The sequence below is a fragment of the Narcine bancroftii genome, chromosome 5 (genome assembly GCF_036971445.1).
Source record: "Narcine bancroftii isolate sNarBan1 chromosome 5, sNarBan1.hap1, whole genome shotgun sequence".
NCBI lineage: Eukaryota > Metazoa > Chordata > Chondrichthyes > Torpediniformes > Narcinidae > Narcine > Narcine bancroftii.
In genome coordinates this window covers 6,470,265-6,486,894 of record NC_091473.1, presented here as the reverse complement: position 1 = coordinate 6,486,894, position 16,630 = coordinate 6,470,265, and the positions used below count along the sequence as shown (strand labels likewise).

Below are 16,630 nucleotides of genomic sequence, written 5' to 3'. Positions count from 1 at the left end.
TCTTTTATGCAGAGTTGGCGCCAAGGGCGGGCATCCATGGGCATTGACCCCCTCCCAAATGAGGTTCTGTGCTCCCACCTCATAAGGTCGCGGCCATTGATGGCCATCAGACCCAACCCCCCCCACGTCACTCACGGCTAGCTTGACACATGCTAGCCACTCTCCACCTGTCCCCGGTGTCAAGTGTCAGTATCGTCTAGTGATGCTCGACGCAATGAAAGGAGCGCCAACGCCCCCCCCCCACCCGTGTCCAACATCAGAGGGGTGGATGGTGTTAATGATGGCTAGCACCCCCAACCCCCCCCCCCCCCCGCTGAACGAGCCCCCCTTCTAACACGCTAATGTCCCCAACATTCGTTCTGGCGCTGACCTTGCTTTTATGTACACGTTAATGGTTTCGTCCAGTCCTACAAGACATAGGCAGCTCAAGGCAAATGCAAAACAGAGTCCTGGGGCTGCTGCCTTCAAGAATCATAATGAGCTTCCCAACCAACACATTTAACATGTGGCCATTGCTGTAGATGTTGTACCGCCACCTCCTTCTTTCTGCCCGGACCGGGGCCTCCGCCTGCTTCACTCTGCTGAGGCCGGGGCCACCGCCTCCCCCTTGCTTCTGCCCGGACCGGGGCCTCCACCTGCCTCACTCTACCGAGGCCGGGGCTGCCGCCTCCCCCTCGCTTTTTACATTTTGCACCCCAGTTACCCAGCAGTAAGAAAGGGTGTGACTCGGTCAACCCCGTCAGAATCCAACCGGGTCCCTGACCTACCTCAGAGGTAGTTAGAGAACCCAATTAAACTTACCTAGGCCATGTCCACAGGTGATTTGCGGCCAGGTATGGTCCGACCTAGGAGGGGAGGCAGGCCCCTCCAGCCTGGGTAAGAAACCTGCATAGGAGAAGGCCACTCCGATATAAAACCTATGACCCAAGGACTTCGCTGCCACATCCCAGCTTGTTTGGCCACGGCACACGAACCATGGGTGTAAAGGGTGGGGCCAGTACTGCGCACACTGCACTCCACCTAAAAGCTCCTTTGCGCAGGCCAGAGGACATGTCCACATCCTCCCCCTCCACATCCTCCCCCTCAAAAGATGCTCACAAACTCAAGCTAGCATGCTGGAACATCAAAACCATGCTAGACAAGCTGACAGCCACCGACCTGAACGTCGGTCTGCCCTCATCGCACATGAACTCCTCAGACTTGACATCGACATAGCTGCTCTCAGTGAAGTCCGCCTTGCAGATGTAGGCAGCCTCCAAGAACGCGGCACGGGCTACACACTCTACTGGTCTGGCAAGCCTATGGATGAACGACGCCTATCTGGTGTAGGCTTCATGGTCAAGAACTCCATTGCCTCCAAACTCGAAAACCTCCCGACAGGCCACTTGGACCGGATCATGTCCATGCGACTCCCCCTTCAAAACAAGCGTCGCATCTCTCTCATCAGTGTCTATGCTCCAACCCTCCAGGCGGAACCAGCAGAAAAGGACAAGTTCTACACTGATCTGCGCAACCTCATTCAACACACCCCTACAGCCGACAAGGTTGTCATCCTTGGCGACTTCAATGCTCGTGTCGGCAAAGACTCAGAAACCTGGCCAGGAATCTTGGGCAAGCATGGTGTCGGCAAGTGCAATGACAATAGGCGCCTCCTGTTGGAGCTCTGCGCAGAACAGCGGCTTGTCATTACAAACACCCTTTTTCAGCAGAGGGACAGCCTGAAGACTACCTGGATGCATCCCCGATCCAAACACTGGCACCTCCTGGACTACGTCCTGGTGCGAAAAAGAGACAAATGAGATGTGCTCCACACCACGGTCATGCCCAGCGCAGAATGCCACACTGACCACCGGCTGGTTCGCTGCAAGATCAACCTTCACTTCAAGCCAAAGTCCAGGAACAGTAAAGCCCCCAGAAAGAGGTTCAATGTTGGAAACTTGCAGTCAGACGAAGTGAGAGGAAACTTCCAGGCAAACCTCAAAGCAAAGCTCGAGGATGCAATCCGCCCCACGGACACATCCCCTGAAACCCTCTGGGATCAGCTGAAGACTACCATACTGCAATCCACTGAAGAGGTACTGGGCTTCTCCTCCAGGAAAACAAGGACTGGTTCGACGAAAACAACCAGGAAATCCAGGAGCTGCTGGCAAAGAAGCGAGCTGCTCACCAGGCTCACCTTGCAAAGCCGTCCTGGCCAGAGAAGAAACGAGCCTTCCGTCGCTCATGTAGCCATCTTCAGCGCAAACCCGGGGAGATCCAAAATGAGTGGTGGACTAGCCTCGCCAAACGAACCCAGCTCAGCGCGGACATTGGCGACTTCAGGGGTTTTTACGAGGCTCTAAAGGCTGTGTACGGCCCCTCACCCCAAGTCCAAAGCCCGCTGCGCAGCTCAGACGGCAAAGTCCTCCTCAGCAACAAGATCTCCATCCTCAACCGATGGTCAGAACACTTCCAATCTCTTTTCAGTGCCAACCGCTCAGTCCAAGAATCCGCCTTGCTCCAGCTCCCTCAACAGCCATTAAGGCTAGAGCTGGATGAGGTCCTCACCCGGAAAGAGACATATAAGGCAATTGAACAACTGAAAAGTGGCAAAGCAGAGGTCTGGAAGGCTGGCGGCAAAACTCTGCATGCCATACTGCATGAGTTTTTCAAGCTCTGCTGGGACCAAAGAAAGCTGCCTCAGGACCTTCGTGATGCCATCATCAACACCCTGTACAAAAACAAAGGTGAGAAATCAGACTACTCAAACTACAGGGGAATCGCGCTGCTCTCCATTGCAAGCAAAATCTTCGCTAGGATTCTCCTAAATAGAATAATACCTAGTGTCGCCGAAAATGTTCTCCCAGAATCACAGTGCAGCTTTCGCGCAAACAGAGGAGCTACTGACATGGTCTTTGCCCTCAGACAGCTGCAAGAAAAGTACAGAGAACAAAACAAAGGACTCTACATCACCTTTGTTGACCTCACCAAAGCCTTCGACACCGTGAGTAGGAAAGGGCTTTGGCAAATACTAGAGTGCCTCGGATGCCCCCCAAAGTTCCTCAACATGGTTATTCAACTGCACGAAAACCAACAAGGTCGGGTCAGATACAGCATTGAGCTCTCTGAACCCTTCTCCATTAACAATGGCATGAAGCAATGCTGCGTTCTCGCACCAACCCTCTTTTCAATCTTCTTCAGCATGATGCTGAAACAAGCCATGAAAGACCTCAACAATGAAGACGCTGTTTACATCCGGTACCGCACAGATGGCAGTCTCTACAATCTGAGGCGCCTGCAAGCTCACACCAAGACACAAGAGCAACTTGTCCGTGAACTACTCTTTGCAGACGATGCCGCTTTAGTTGCCCATTCAGAGCCAGCTCTTCAGCTCTTGACGTCTTGTTTTACGGAAACTACCAAAATGTTTGGCCTGGAAGTCAGCCTGAAGAAAACTGAGGTCCTCCATCAGCCAGCTCCCCACCATGACTACCAGCCTCCCACATCTCCATCGGGCACACAAAACTCAAAACGGTCAACCAGTTTACCTATCTCGGCTGCACCATTTCATCGGATGCAAGGATCGACAATGAGATAGACAACAGACTCGCCAAGGCAAAAAACGCCTTTGGAAGACTACACAAAAGAGTCTGGAAAAACAACCAACTGAAAAACCTCACAAAGATTAGCGTATACAGAGCCGTTGTCATACCCACACTCCTGTTCGGCTCCGAATCATGGGTCCTCTACCGGCATCACCTACGGCTCCTAGAAAGCTTCCACCAGCGTTGTCTCCGCTCCATCCTCAACATTCATTGGAGCGACTTCATCTCCAACATCGAAGTACTCGAGATGGCAGAGGCCGACAGCATCGAATCCACGCTGCTGAAGATCCAACTGCGCTGGGTAGGTCACATCTCCAGAATTGAGGACCATCGCCTTCCCAAGATCGTTGTTATATGGCGAGCTCTCCACTGGCCACCGAGACAGAGGTGCACCAAAGAAGAGCTACAAGGACTGCCTAAAGAAATCTCTTGGTGCCTGCCACATTGACCACTGCCAGTGGGCTGATATCGCCTCAAACCGTGCATCTTGCCACCTCACAGTTCGGCGGACAGCAACCTCCTTTGAAGAAGACCGCAGAGCCCACCTCACTGACAAAAGACAAAGGAGGAAAAACCCAACACCCAACCCCAACCAACCAATTTTCCCTTGCAACCGCTGCAACCGTGTCTGCCTGTCCCGCATCGGACTTGTCAGCCACAAAGGAGCCTGCAGCTGACGTGGACATTACTCCTCCATAAATCTTCGTCCGCGAAGCCAAGCCAAAGAGAAAGAAAGAAACATTTTTAGGTTCTCGCTTGATGATTGGATGATGTCTTTGAGCTGAGGCTAGAGCAGCAGAATGGGACAGCTGGTAATGCTGCTGCTGTACAGCTTCAGTGATCCATGTTCTGGGTTTCCTCCAGGAACGCCAACTTCCTTCAACATTCCAAAAATGGCTGGGTCACTTGGTTAATTGGCCACTGTAATTTTCCCCCTTGTATGGTGGAACCCCAGGGGAAATTGGTGGAAGTGTGGGCAGAATCACAAGATCTAGGAGCAAAAGTAGGCCCGTCAAGCCCGCCGTTCTAATCGTGAGCTTATCCATCGTCACACCCAGCCCCACTCACGGCTTTCTCCCTGTAACCCTTGATGCCTTAACTAATAAAATACCTGTCAATCTCTCCCTTAAATACACCCAATGACCCACAACCACCTGTGGCAACAAGTTCCACAGACTCATGACCCTCTGGCTAAAGAAATTTTTCTGCATCTGTGTTTTAAGTTGACGCCCTTTTATCCTGAAATTGTTCCCTCTTGTCCTGGTCTCCCTCACCGTGAGAAACAACTATGCCACATCTGTCTAGTCCTTTCAGCATTCGGAATGTCTTTATGAGGTTCCCCCCTCATCCTTCAATGCTCTGTTGAGAACAGTCCAAGAGCTGACAAATGTTCCTTATGTGCTAACCCTGTCATTCTAGTAAATTTTCTCTGAACCCTCTCCAACTCTAGCACATCCTTTCTCAAATACCGCACCCAAAATTGTACACAGTACTCCAAGTGAGGTCTCACCAGTGCTTTATAGAGTCTCAATATTACATCCCTGCTCTTGTACGCGATCCCTCTGGAAATGAAAGCCAGCATTGCATTCACCTTCTTCACCGTTGACTTAACCTGGAGGTTAATTGTTAAGGGATCCTGCACGAGGACTTTGCACTTTGCAACTGAATTTTCTCCCCATCTAAATAATTGTCTTCCCGTCTATTTCTCCTACCAAGGTGCATGACCGTGTACTTTCCAACATTGCGTTTTGTCTGCTACTTCTTTGCCCCTTCTCCTAATCTAGCCAGGTCTCTCTGCAGCTTTTCCGTATCCTCAGCACCACTCACCCTTCCACCTATTTTGGTATCAACTGCAAATTTAGCCACAAAGTCATCTATTCCATTATCCAAATCATTAAAAAGAAGCAGTCCCAATACCCACCCCTGTGAAATACCACTAATAACAGGTAGCTAACCAAAATATGACCCCTTTATTCTTACTCGAATGGGTTTAGTGTTTGATGGCCAGCACGAACGGTAGGCTGAAGGGCCTCTATTTCTCGATAACTATATCATTTGGGAGAACACCCTTGCCTTTTCTTCAAAATAGCCATGGTGGGCATTTTTTGTTTCTCTTGGGAGGCCAGATGGTGTGTCAATTATGGAACCCATCTAATGGGTTCCAGTTTTCCGTGGGTTCTGTCGTGAAGAGTCATGTGACATTTTTGAGCTCAAGTCTTTAGAGGGGACCTTGAGCCTAATAGCCCTGACAGAGCTCAGGATAGTGTTGACCAAGCTTGAGGTTGCCACAAAGCTAGAGCCCTGTATCAACATGGTTAATATGTGAAGGGTCATGGAAATGGCTCACACAGTCAGAAGGAGAACATTCAAACTCCGCGCAGACTGAGATTTGGATTGATGCTGAGTCACTGACTGTTCTATGTCGTTCCTCCCCCATCAACAATGTATCTTCCACATTAAAGGAGCAATAAAAACAGCCATCTGTTGTTCGAGGAGAATACTGAGGCCGCCCAGGGAAGGCTTCGGATAGCAAGAGTTGGAGTATTAAAATGCCAATATTGTTCATGAAAGATTCAGAGAGAACAGGGTGAGAAAACAGGTGTACAGTGTTAATGGGAAGATTATGGGCATAGATGAGGTAGAAACAGACAAGGTGTGTTTCGTAGATTACTCTGTGAGGCTGTCCGAGATAAGGGCTGCATTAATGATGGTACTGGAAGCCATGTATGAGAGAGAGTTGGAATGAATATAATCTGATATTTCGATTTCATTCTACTCCACACTGGACTTCATGATTCTGCCACTGACCTTGTTCCCTTGACCTGCTCAGTGGAACCGATCCCTGTTCCCACACCGTTCCCTGTCTGCTCTCTTTGGCAGTGATGCTTTATTTTCCTTTCTATTGGAGATTTTGATGCCCTGTTCCTAAACTCGACGAAGACCATTTTATCAGCGTGGGAGGGCGTTTCTCCGGGAGTGCTGATACACAGATGGGAAGGGTGCATCTCCAAGGAGCAGGCTGCGTATCTCAATGGCAATTGTTGCTGCACAGGAACATATATTGCTGCAACAATAGGTTGGCTGTTTCCTCCCTGGAGACAGTGCAATGGGAACAAGATCCCGCAGACTTGAGAAGATCATGTCAAGCTTTAAATGACAAAGAGGTCAAGGAGCCTCTGTGGTCAACATTGACCTTTCAATCAAAAATGGAACCTTTTTACCTTTACCTTTGTTCATATCTACCCAAATATTGTCCCATACAGTAACCAGTATTCGATTTTGTTTGAAAATACCCTGTGGAAATTCTACAGGATTAAAGATGTGTGAACAAACATTGGTCTATTGTCTTGGAATATAATATTTAAAATGCTCTAAAATCTTTTGAGGACAGTTTAAACCTGAACTGTTGCCCTGATTTACCTTTAACATGAAATAAAAATAGAGACTGAAATTAAACTGTTTGAAACTATTCATAAACAGACAGAACATTTTACTGATATCCCCAAAAAAAGGATAAAAATGTCGCTGGCTCATTGGGAGCACAACAAAGAAGACAGCAAGGTCAAGAAGAAAGGCCTATCATGCAGATGGATCAGGGCGCTGTGGTGAAGGTTTGAGTAAACTGGCGTGGACTTGTAAGGTCGAGATGGCCTGTTTCCATGCCATAAACTGGTATTTGGTATTTGAACTTCCTCTTTAAATGCCCCCAGTGATCTAGTCTCCAAAGCCCTCCAGGAAAGCAAATTTGAGTGTTTCAGCCACAAATAAATTCCAAGACAGCCTCAGTTTTAAATTTATCATGCATTTTTATGTCTACTCTTGAAAGAGTGTTGTGGGTGGTGGGAGGTTCGTTAGGCCCCAGCAGCAGTGTCACGGAACTGAACACTGGGCTGAGATTCTGCGCTCTGTTAATATCCTGGTCTGCTCTCCGTTCTCTTACAGAGTGACTGTGCCAACTATGTGCGGGTGCTGCACCCATACAACCGGTCCCACCTGCTGGCTTGCGGGACGGGTGCCTACGAGCCGCTCTGTGCCCTTGTGTACGTGGGACACAGAGGAGAGGTGAGCAACTAATCTGTTCCCTTGTCCAACTCCCTTGATGGTACTGGGGAGGTGTATGAGGTGGGTGAGATGATGGACGAGCAAGGGTCTCGGAGGGGCGTGGGATACTGCATCTCCTCCCACCACTTTTCTGCTCATTTCCCTGCTGCAAAGTGTTCAGAGAATCTTGGAATATTTACCACATGGGAGACCATTCGACTCTTCATAGCTCTGCTGGTTAGCCTGTCAGAATAGGACATAGAGGTTAGCGCCAGCAATTGAGATCAGAGTTCGAATCCCGCGCAGTCTGTAAGGCATTGGTATGTTCTCCCTGTGTATGCATGGGTTTTCCCAAGAGGCTCTGGCTTCCTTCCATTGTTCGATAACGTACCAGGGTTATACGTCATTTGGATGTGATTGATAGAAAGAATGCAGAGAAGATTTGCTAAGATGATGCCCGGACTTCAGGAACTGAGTTACAGGAAAAGGTTAGACAAATTAGGACTTTATTCCCTGGAGTGTAGAAGAATGAGGGGAGGTTTGATAAAGGTCTTTAAAATTATGAGGGGTATAGACAGAGTAAATGTAGACAGGCTTTTTCCAATGAGGATAGGTGAGATACAAACCAGAGGACATGGGTTAAGAGTGAAAGGGGTAAGTTTAGGGGAACAATGAGCGGGATCTGTTCACACACAGAGATGGTGGGAGTGTCAACAAGCTTTCTAACACAAGAAGAATTTGGACAGGTGCATGGATGAGAGAGGTATGGAGGGCAATGGACTGGGTGCAGGTCAGTGGAACTAGGCAAAAAAAATGGTTCAGCACAGACTAGAAGGGCCAAAGGGGCCTGTTTCTGTGCTGTAATGTTCTATGGTTCTATATAAAAGACATGAGGGGTGTTGATCAAGTAAATGCAAGCAGGCCTTTTCCCCTGAGGTCAGATGAGACAAGAACTAAAGGACATGGGTAAAGTTTGAAAGGTGAAATGTTTAAAAGAACATCATGGGGCGATTTTTCACGCAGAGGGAGGTTGGAGGATGGAATGAGCTGCCAACTGAAATGGGGAAAGTGGGCTAAATTTTGACATTTAAGAAAAAATTGGATAGGCACCTGGATGCAAGTATGGAGGGCCCAAAATATCTCCAAATGTGGTCTGACCAACAGCTTCTCCTTCCTCAATTCTCTCCCCATTTAGAAAATATTTTACACCAAAATACATGACCGTGCACTTCCCTTCACTGTGTTCCATTTGCCACATCTTCGCCCATTCTCCCAACCAGTCTGAGTCCTTCTGCTTCCTCATGGCTACTCACCCTCCCACCTGTCCTTATATCTGGTTGGCAGAATGGGCGAAGATGTGGCAGATGGAACATAGTGAAGGGAAGTGCACGGTCATGTATTTTGGTGTAAAATATTTTCTAAATGGGGAGAGAATTGAGGAAGCAGAAGTTCAGAGGGACTTGGGAGCCCCTAAAAGTTCACTTGCAGGTGGAGTCGGTAGTAAGGAAGGCAAATGCAACGTTAGCATTCATTCCAAGGGGACTGGAACATAAAAGCAAGGATTTAAGGTCAAGGCAGAATAAGCTGTTGGTCAGACCCCATTTGGAGGTGTTTTGAGCCCCATGTCCAAGGAAGGATGGGCTTGTACTCGAGAGGATCCAGAGGAGGTTTACAAGAATGATCTCCGGGATGAGAGGGTTACCGTGTGAAGAAAGCTTGATGCCTCTGAGACTGTACTCTCAGGAGTTTAGAAAGATGAGGGAAACCTCATTAAAATCTATTGAATATTGACAGGGCTGGATAGAGTGTGCATGGAGAGGATAAGTCCCTAAATGAGAGAGTCTTGGACCAGAGGTGCAGACTCAGAATAAAGTGGCGTCCCTTAGGAACAGGGATGAGAAGAAATCTCTTCAGCCAGAGGCTGTGAATCTGTGGGATACGAGGCCACAACTGGCTGTGGAGGCCAAGCCTTTGGGTATATTTAAAGTGGAGGTTGTTTTCCGGGTGTCAAATGCTGAGGGAGAAGGCAGGAGAATAGGGTTGAGAGAGGCCACGATTAAATGTGGAGCAGATTCAATGGGACAAATAGTCGAATTGTGTTTCTACTTCTTAAGATCTTATGAAGAATGTAATAGCATTGGAGAGGGTGCAGAATAGGTTCACGAAAAGCTTGCCAGGGCTGGAGACTTTTGGCTATGAAGAACAAACTTGCTAGGCTTGGGCTGTTTTCTTTGGAAAGCAGGAGGCCAGGGGGGAGATTTAACTGATAAGCCTGAATAGGTTGAATATGAAAAATGTAATTTCCTTAGCAGAGAGGTCAGTAGCCAGGATAAGTGCGAGAAGAATTAGAGGGGAGATTTGGGGAAAACATTTTATTTCAGATCTTGAGGTTCTGGAGCTCATTGGTTGAAGGAGCAGTGAAGGCTCAAGCTCTGGTAATGGTTAAAAGATGTTTGGCTGAGATGAGAATCATTCACAGGCTGCATTCCTCGACTCTTCCTCTGCTACATCGATGACTACTTTGGTGCTACCTCATGCACCCACGATGAGTTTGTCGACTTTATCCACTTTGCTGCCAACTTCCACCCCGACCTCAAATGTACTTGGTCCATCTCTGGCAACTCTCTTCCCCTTCTCGACCTCTCTGTCTCCATCTCAGGAGACAAATGATATACAAACATCTTCTATAAACCCACTAACTCTCACGGTTACCTCGACTACAGCTCTTCCCACCCTGACCCCTGAAAGGATTCTATTCCCTTCTCTCATTTCCTCTGCATATCCTGCATCTGTTCACAGGACAAGGTCTCCCATTCCAGAACATGGCTTCCACATGACTGCTTTTAACTCAGACATTACCCACATCTCCTCTATTTCCTGTATATCTTCCCGGGCCCCCTCCACCCCGAGACGCAACAGAATTCCCCTTGTCCCCACCTACCACCCTACCAACCTCCGCATCCAGTATATTATCCTATGCAATTTTTGTCACCTACAATGGGATTTCCAGCACCAGCTATATTTTGCCCTCTCCTCCATTTTCCATGGGAATTGCTCCCCTCTGCCAACCCTCTTATCAATCACCCCCTTGGGACATACCCCTATGACCACAGGAAGTACTGCATTTGCAATTTCACCTCCTCCCTCACCACTAATCACTGCACAAAATAGCCCTAATTGAAGAACGGGTGATTCACTGCATCTGGTGCTCCCAATGCAGCCTCCTCTACCTGGGGGAGACTGGATGCAGATGGGAGATCGTTTCATTGACCACCTTTGTTCCATCCACTGCAACATCAAGGACCTCCCAGTGGCCAACCATTTTAAATCCATACCAACATGTCTGTCCATGGCCTCGCATACTGCCAATCTGAGGTCACTCTCATACTGAAGGAACAACACCTTATATTCTGAATTGGCAGCCTCCAACCAGAGGGCATTAACATCGACCTCCTATTTCCATTAACCCCCCCCCAGTCTATTTCTAGCCTCATCCCTCTGTCTCTGTTCCTCCATCTCTCCTCCTATCAGAGAGCTACCCTCTTCCCTCTTCTCATCACTTCTCAGCCTCTTTCTCTTCTACCTTCCCACTGTATCCACCTATTTCCTCCCTCTCATCCTCTCCTCCACCATCTTCCCCACTCCTTTTCATTCAAGCCTCTACCTGTAATCAAAGGGTGAATAGGATTGCACTCACTGTAAGACACCAGAGATTTCAAATAAACATTCATGTTTGCACATGAATTTCCCACGGATTATTTCTAAATCTCTCTGAGTTGGATATTGTGAAAATTATTGATCCATTATAACAGTAGTTCTCAACCTTCTCTTTCCACACACATCCCTATGCACATAACGAGTCAATGAGGTATGGTTAAAACAGAGGTTTAAGATTGTATGAGTGGAAGGAAAAAGTTTGAAACCACTGTTTTAATCGTACCTCATTGACTCGTTATGTGCAGGGTTTCAGAACTCCAAAGAAAATTGGCCAATGACAATTTTTATCAAGCAAAATATTTCAGTAACAACAGGGTCTGGAGCAGTGATTCTCAACCTTCCCTTCCCACTCACATCCCACCTTAACCAATCCCTTTCTGATCGCAGAGCACCGATGGCCTAGGGATTACTTAAAGTGGGATGTGAGTGGCAAGAAAAAGATTGAGAACCACTGTATTATAATATTGGCATCTCATTTAAAGGGGCAGACCGTTCCAACCTGCTCTTGCTTCCGCTCCCATTGCTTAGCTGTTTCCTGGACACTGCCTGCCCAACCAATCCCAGAACCCAGCCTTCCTTTGTTTCATCAGAAGATCCCATGAACCGGACAAATCATTGTCCAGGATTGGACTAATGAACTACAGTGTACCAAATGAAGTCCTCCACAGACAAGATTTCATGGCATGTTCTCAATATAACAAAAAAATAGCATTTACATAGATTAAATTATCCATTCACTTCCTTATGTGAGCCTCCTGATTAGTAAATTACCAAGATCAATATTTTCCCCTCATTGGTTAAGGATGGTTGGTTAAAGTTAAATTGTATTTGTCTCTATGAGTTGACCTGCCTGGATAGCACACAAAACAAAACTTCCCACCAGAGGTGCAGTGCTAAAGTTTCAGGTGCCAGAAATCACCAAAAGTGGCGACAAGGAGGTGCCCGGAGCTGCCCCCTGAGGTCCTGGTGCAGCCCCCTAAGGTGCCGAAGTGACGCTCCTATGAGCTCCAGCAGCACTGCACCCCTGCTTTTCACTGTGCACATGACAATCAAGAAGTCGGTTTGGTTTTCCACAATGTCGTCAAACTTGTCCACAACTCAAGACACAATTTCCTGAAGTTCATCCCACAATTTAGTTAAGACCATTTAGATTAATGATAAAATCCAATGTGTAAAGGCACTCCTTCCATTTCAAAAAGACACCTATCTTGGGCTTAAGATATATTTACCTTCCCCCAAGCCTTTAGTGAAAGAATTGTGTTTCAATTCAATTCTGGTTTTGAAACACTATTCATTCCAGGAATAACACACTGCGTAATGGTTTCATTGCTTCAAGTAAAGTTCAGCACATTAAAATCATAAAATTTCAGAAACAGCAAATGGCAAACATTTGCCCTGTTCACTTTTATCATTATAACACAATTTTTAAATCACTAACAAAAACATAGAATACTTAAAACTGCTTTATTTGCTTTAAATTAGTTAAAATCATTATGAATTATGTTCAAGTCTCTGGGGCTGTGTTCTATGCACTAGCCATCCCTGATGTAAAACTGAGGGACCAGATAAACAGTGCATCAGACCTGTCACCCCAGGAGGTTTGTGCTCCAGTGGGGAGTCTGCTAGGGGAGTGGGAGTTCAGGTGTGCCCCATCTCACCTCTGTCCCTCATCCCCCGAGCTGATGAGATGCAAAGGCCAAGGAGGCTGATACAGACATAGCGGCTAGTGCTTCACAGAGCCCTCTGCCTGCGAGCAGCATCATACAGCTTAACATTTCAGGTCACTGATGTTCCTGTTGGAGAATCATGGACCTGAAATATTAGCAGCAGATGCGGCCTGACCTGATGAGTATTTCCAGCATTCTCTGTGCTTTCCAATGAGATTTGCGGTTTTGCTTTTGGATGTGAAGCTTCATCTTGAGTTGCCCCATGTTCGGTAAAGCAAAGTGAAAACACAAATACGCTGGAGGAACTCTGCAGGTCACATAGCATCCATAGGGGGGTAAAGATATATAACTGATGTTTTGGGCCTGAGGCTTTCTTCAAGGTATGGAGTGGAGGGAAGATAGGGCAGGGGGAGAAGCATAGGCAACAAGCAAAAGGCCATAACTGGACATGGAGAGTCGGACAGGAGAGAAAAGGTGAAAATTGATTACGGGAGTGGGGTGCAGATCAGGAGGAAAGGATCAGGGAAAGGGAAAGAGAGAGCGTCAGGGCTAGAGGATAGGAGACATAGGTAGAGGGGAGGGGATAAGTGTAGCATAGATAAAAGCTCACACTCAACTGGAGGCAGAACTAACGCTTTTATTGGCTCACAGCACAGGTAGGGTTCATGAACAGGTTTCAGAGGGGTTCTGGGTTTAGGCAGGAAACCTGGGTTATATACAGGCACCCGGGGGAGGGGCCAGGAGGCAGGACCAGTTGCCATTACAGGACATTTCTAGTGAATCCCAGTTCACTACAGTGAGACAGAGGTGGGTGGGGGGGCACGTACTCACAGAATTGAAAAAGTTGATGTTAATGCCATCTAGTTGGAGGGTGCCCAGATGGAATATGAGGTGTTGATCCTCCAATTTTCAGGAGGTCTCAGTCTGGCAGTGCATGAGATCATGAACAGACATGTCGACATGGGAACTGAGTGGTGAATTGTGGCACGATCAGTGACCACCCACAGACATGAAGCAAGTAGTCAAAGGCTTTATTAATCAGAAAACCTTAGCATGCCTCTACATGCTGCTGGCTCATGCCCATAGCAGATATGAGGGAGGGGACTAGGGTCATCCACCTTTATTAGGGATCTTACAGGGAGGAGCTACAAGTAAAGAAGACGGGCCCGCCTGCCCAGCCCAGTGAGGTCATGCCTGCAGAATTTGCTTGGTGTATTATTCATCCACATTTAGTTAACTGTTGTCAGTACGTGACCGCTCCGTCTTCTCGGAATATAATATGTCTGTAAAACAGCCAACTTCCAAATTTTAGCATGCAGTTCAGGGATAGCTATGAAATCTCATCGTTCTTCTTTAACGTGGATGCCAACTGATTAGTATTCATGGCTGTGAACATCTGCATAGAAAGGGAGTTGATAGAAGTTTACTAAATTGCTTCATTATTCTGAAACCAGAAAGTCTGCAGTCGTTGATTTACAGTTAAAACACAAAAGTGCTGGAGAAACTCAACAGGTCCCACAGTGTCCGTAGGAGGCAAAGATGCATGTTTCAGGCCTGAGCCCTTCGTCAGTGTCTGACCAAAAGGCAGATATGCACCTGAATAATAAAGCAGATGGGGGAAAGAAGAAAGGATGGGGGTGGGGAAGGAGCACAGGTAAAGAGGCCATGGATGGACAGGAGAGAGAAGCTGAGAATTGATCAGGGGAAGAGGTGACTCTGAATGCAGATCCGGAAGGAGACAGTGAGAGAGAAACAAGGTGTGGGGAGCTGGATGAAGAGAGAGAGAGAAAGTGAAACAATGTAGGGGGAGCTGGTTGAAGAGAGAGAGGGAGAGAGAGAGAGAAACAAGGTGGGAGGAGCTGGATGAAGAGAGGGAGAGAGAGAGAAATGGTGTGGGAAGCTGGATGAAGAGAGAAAGTGAAACAAGGTGTGGGAGCTGGATGAAGAGAGGGAGAGAGAGAAACAAGGTGGGGGAGCTGGATGAAGAGAGAGAGAGAGAGAGAAACAGGGTGTGGGGAGCTGGATAAAAAGAAAATGAGAGAGAGAAACAAGTTGTGGAGAGCTGGATGGAGAGAGGAGAGAGAGAAACAAAGTGTGGGGAGCTGCATAAAGAATGAGAGCGAGAAACAGGGTGTGGGGAGATGGATGGAGTGAGAGAAAGAAAAACAAGGTGTAGGGAGCTGGATAAAGAGAGAGAAACAAGATGTGGGGAGCTGCATAAAGAGAGGAAAGAGAGAAACAGGGTGTCGGGAGCTGCATAAAGAGAGAAGGAGAGAGAGAAACAGGGTGTGGGGAGATGGATGGAGAGAGAAGGAGAGAGAAACAAGGTGCGGGGAGATGGATGGAGAGAGAAAGAGAGAGAAACAAGGTGTGGGGAGCTGCATAAAGAGAGAAGGAGAGAGAAACGGTGTGGGGAGATGGATGGAGAGAGAAGGAGAAAGAGAAACAAGGTGTGGGGAGCTGCATAAAGGGAGAAGGAGAGAGAGAAACAGGGTTTCGGGAGCTGGATAAAGAGACAGAAAGTGAAAAAAGGTGGGGGAGTTGGATAGAAGGAGAGAGAGAAAAACAGGGTGTGGGGAGATGGATGGAGAGAGAAACAAGGTGTGGGCGCTGGATAAAGAGACAGAAAGTGAAAAAAGGTGGGGGAGTTGGATAGAAGGAGAGAGAGAGAGAAACAGGGTGTGGGGAGATGAATGAAGAGAGAAGGGGAGAGAGAGAGAGAGGAAAAAGGTGTAGGGAGATGGATGAAGGGAGAGAGAAACAAGGTGTGGAGTGATGGATGAAGAGAGAGGGGGAGAGCAAGAAACAGGGTGTGGGGAGCTGGAAGAAAGAAGACAAAGGGATAGGGAAAAAGAGAGATGAGGGTAATGAATTTAATACCATCTTGTTAGAGTGTTCCCAGATGGAATATGAGACATTGCTATTACAAGTTGAGCTGGTGGTCTCGTCCCCTGATCATTTCTCAGCTTTTTCCCTCCTATCCATGTCCACATCTGGCCTCTTGGGTGTTGACCTGTGCCCCTTCTTCCCTCCTCCCCCCACCTCTTTATTCACACACCTGCCTGCTTTCTGTTCACACCTTGGCAAGGGCTCAAGCCCGATATGCTGTTTATATATCTTTGTTTCCTATGAACACTGTGAGGTCTGCTGAGCTTTTCCAGCACATTTGTGCTTCATTGTTCACTAAAAGACTCCCTGTCGCCTGTCGCAGAACCGGGCTGCGTGGTTCCCCACTGACTCAAAGACAGAGTTGTGGCGATGATGCGGAGGCACTGGGGTGGCAGGAGCTGTTCTTCTTTACGTTGAGAAGATTCAATGTGTTTAAAGTCAAGAATGATACTGATGGAGTAAATAAGGGGAAGCTATGGGGGGAAAAAAAATCCAGTGGCAAAACGTTTGATGGCCAGGAGATATGGATCTTAGATCAGAGGTCACAGAACCCATGACAGGATTGAAACATGTTTTTCCACCATTGTGATCTCAAATTTATTGCCTGCAAAGCTGTTTCAGTACTAACCGGAAATATACCACTCCTGGGAATCAAACAACATGGCAATGAGGAAAGACCAGCAAAGTAAGCAAATCTATCAAAAAGTCAGGGAAACTGATCTCTCTGTGTTG

General features: G+C 47.5%; 1 protein-coding gene across 2 annotated transcripts in view; it reads left to right on the top strand.

The window, feature by feature from the left end:
- The window catches only part of sema3bl (sema domain, immunoglobulin domain (Ig), short basic domain, secreted, (semaphorin) 3bl), a 237,679-nt gene that overhangs the window by 139,291 nt on the left and 81,758 nt on the right, over positions 1-16,630 (top strand). For both annotated transcript variants that reach the window (XM_069936651.1, XM_069936650.1), the window contains exon 4: positions 7,527-7,646. In XM_069936651.1, the coding sequence (XP_069792752.1) occupies positions 7,527-7,646 (120 nt within the window). The remainder of the gene's footprint in view (positions 1-7,526; positions 7,647-16,630) is intronic.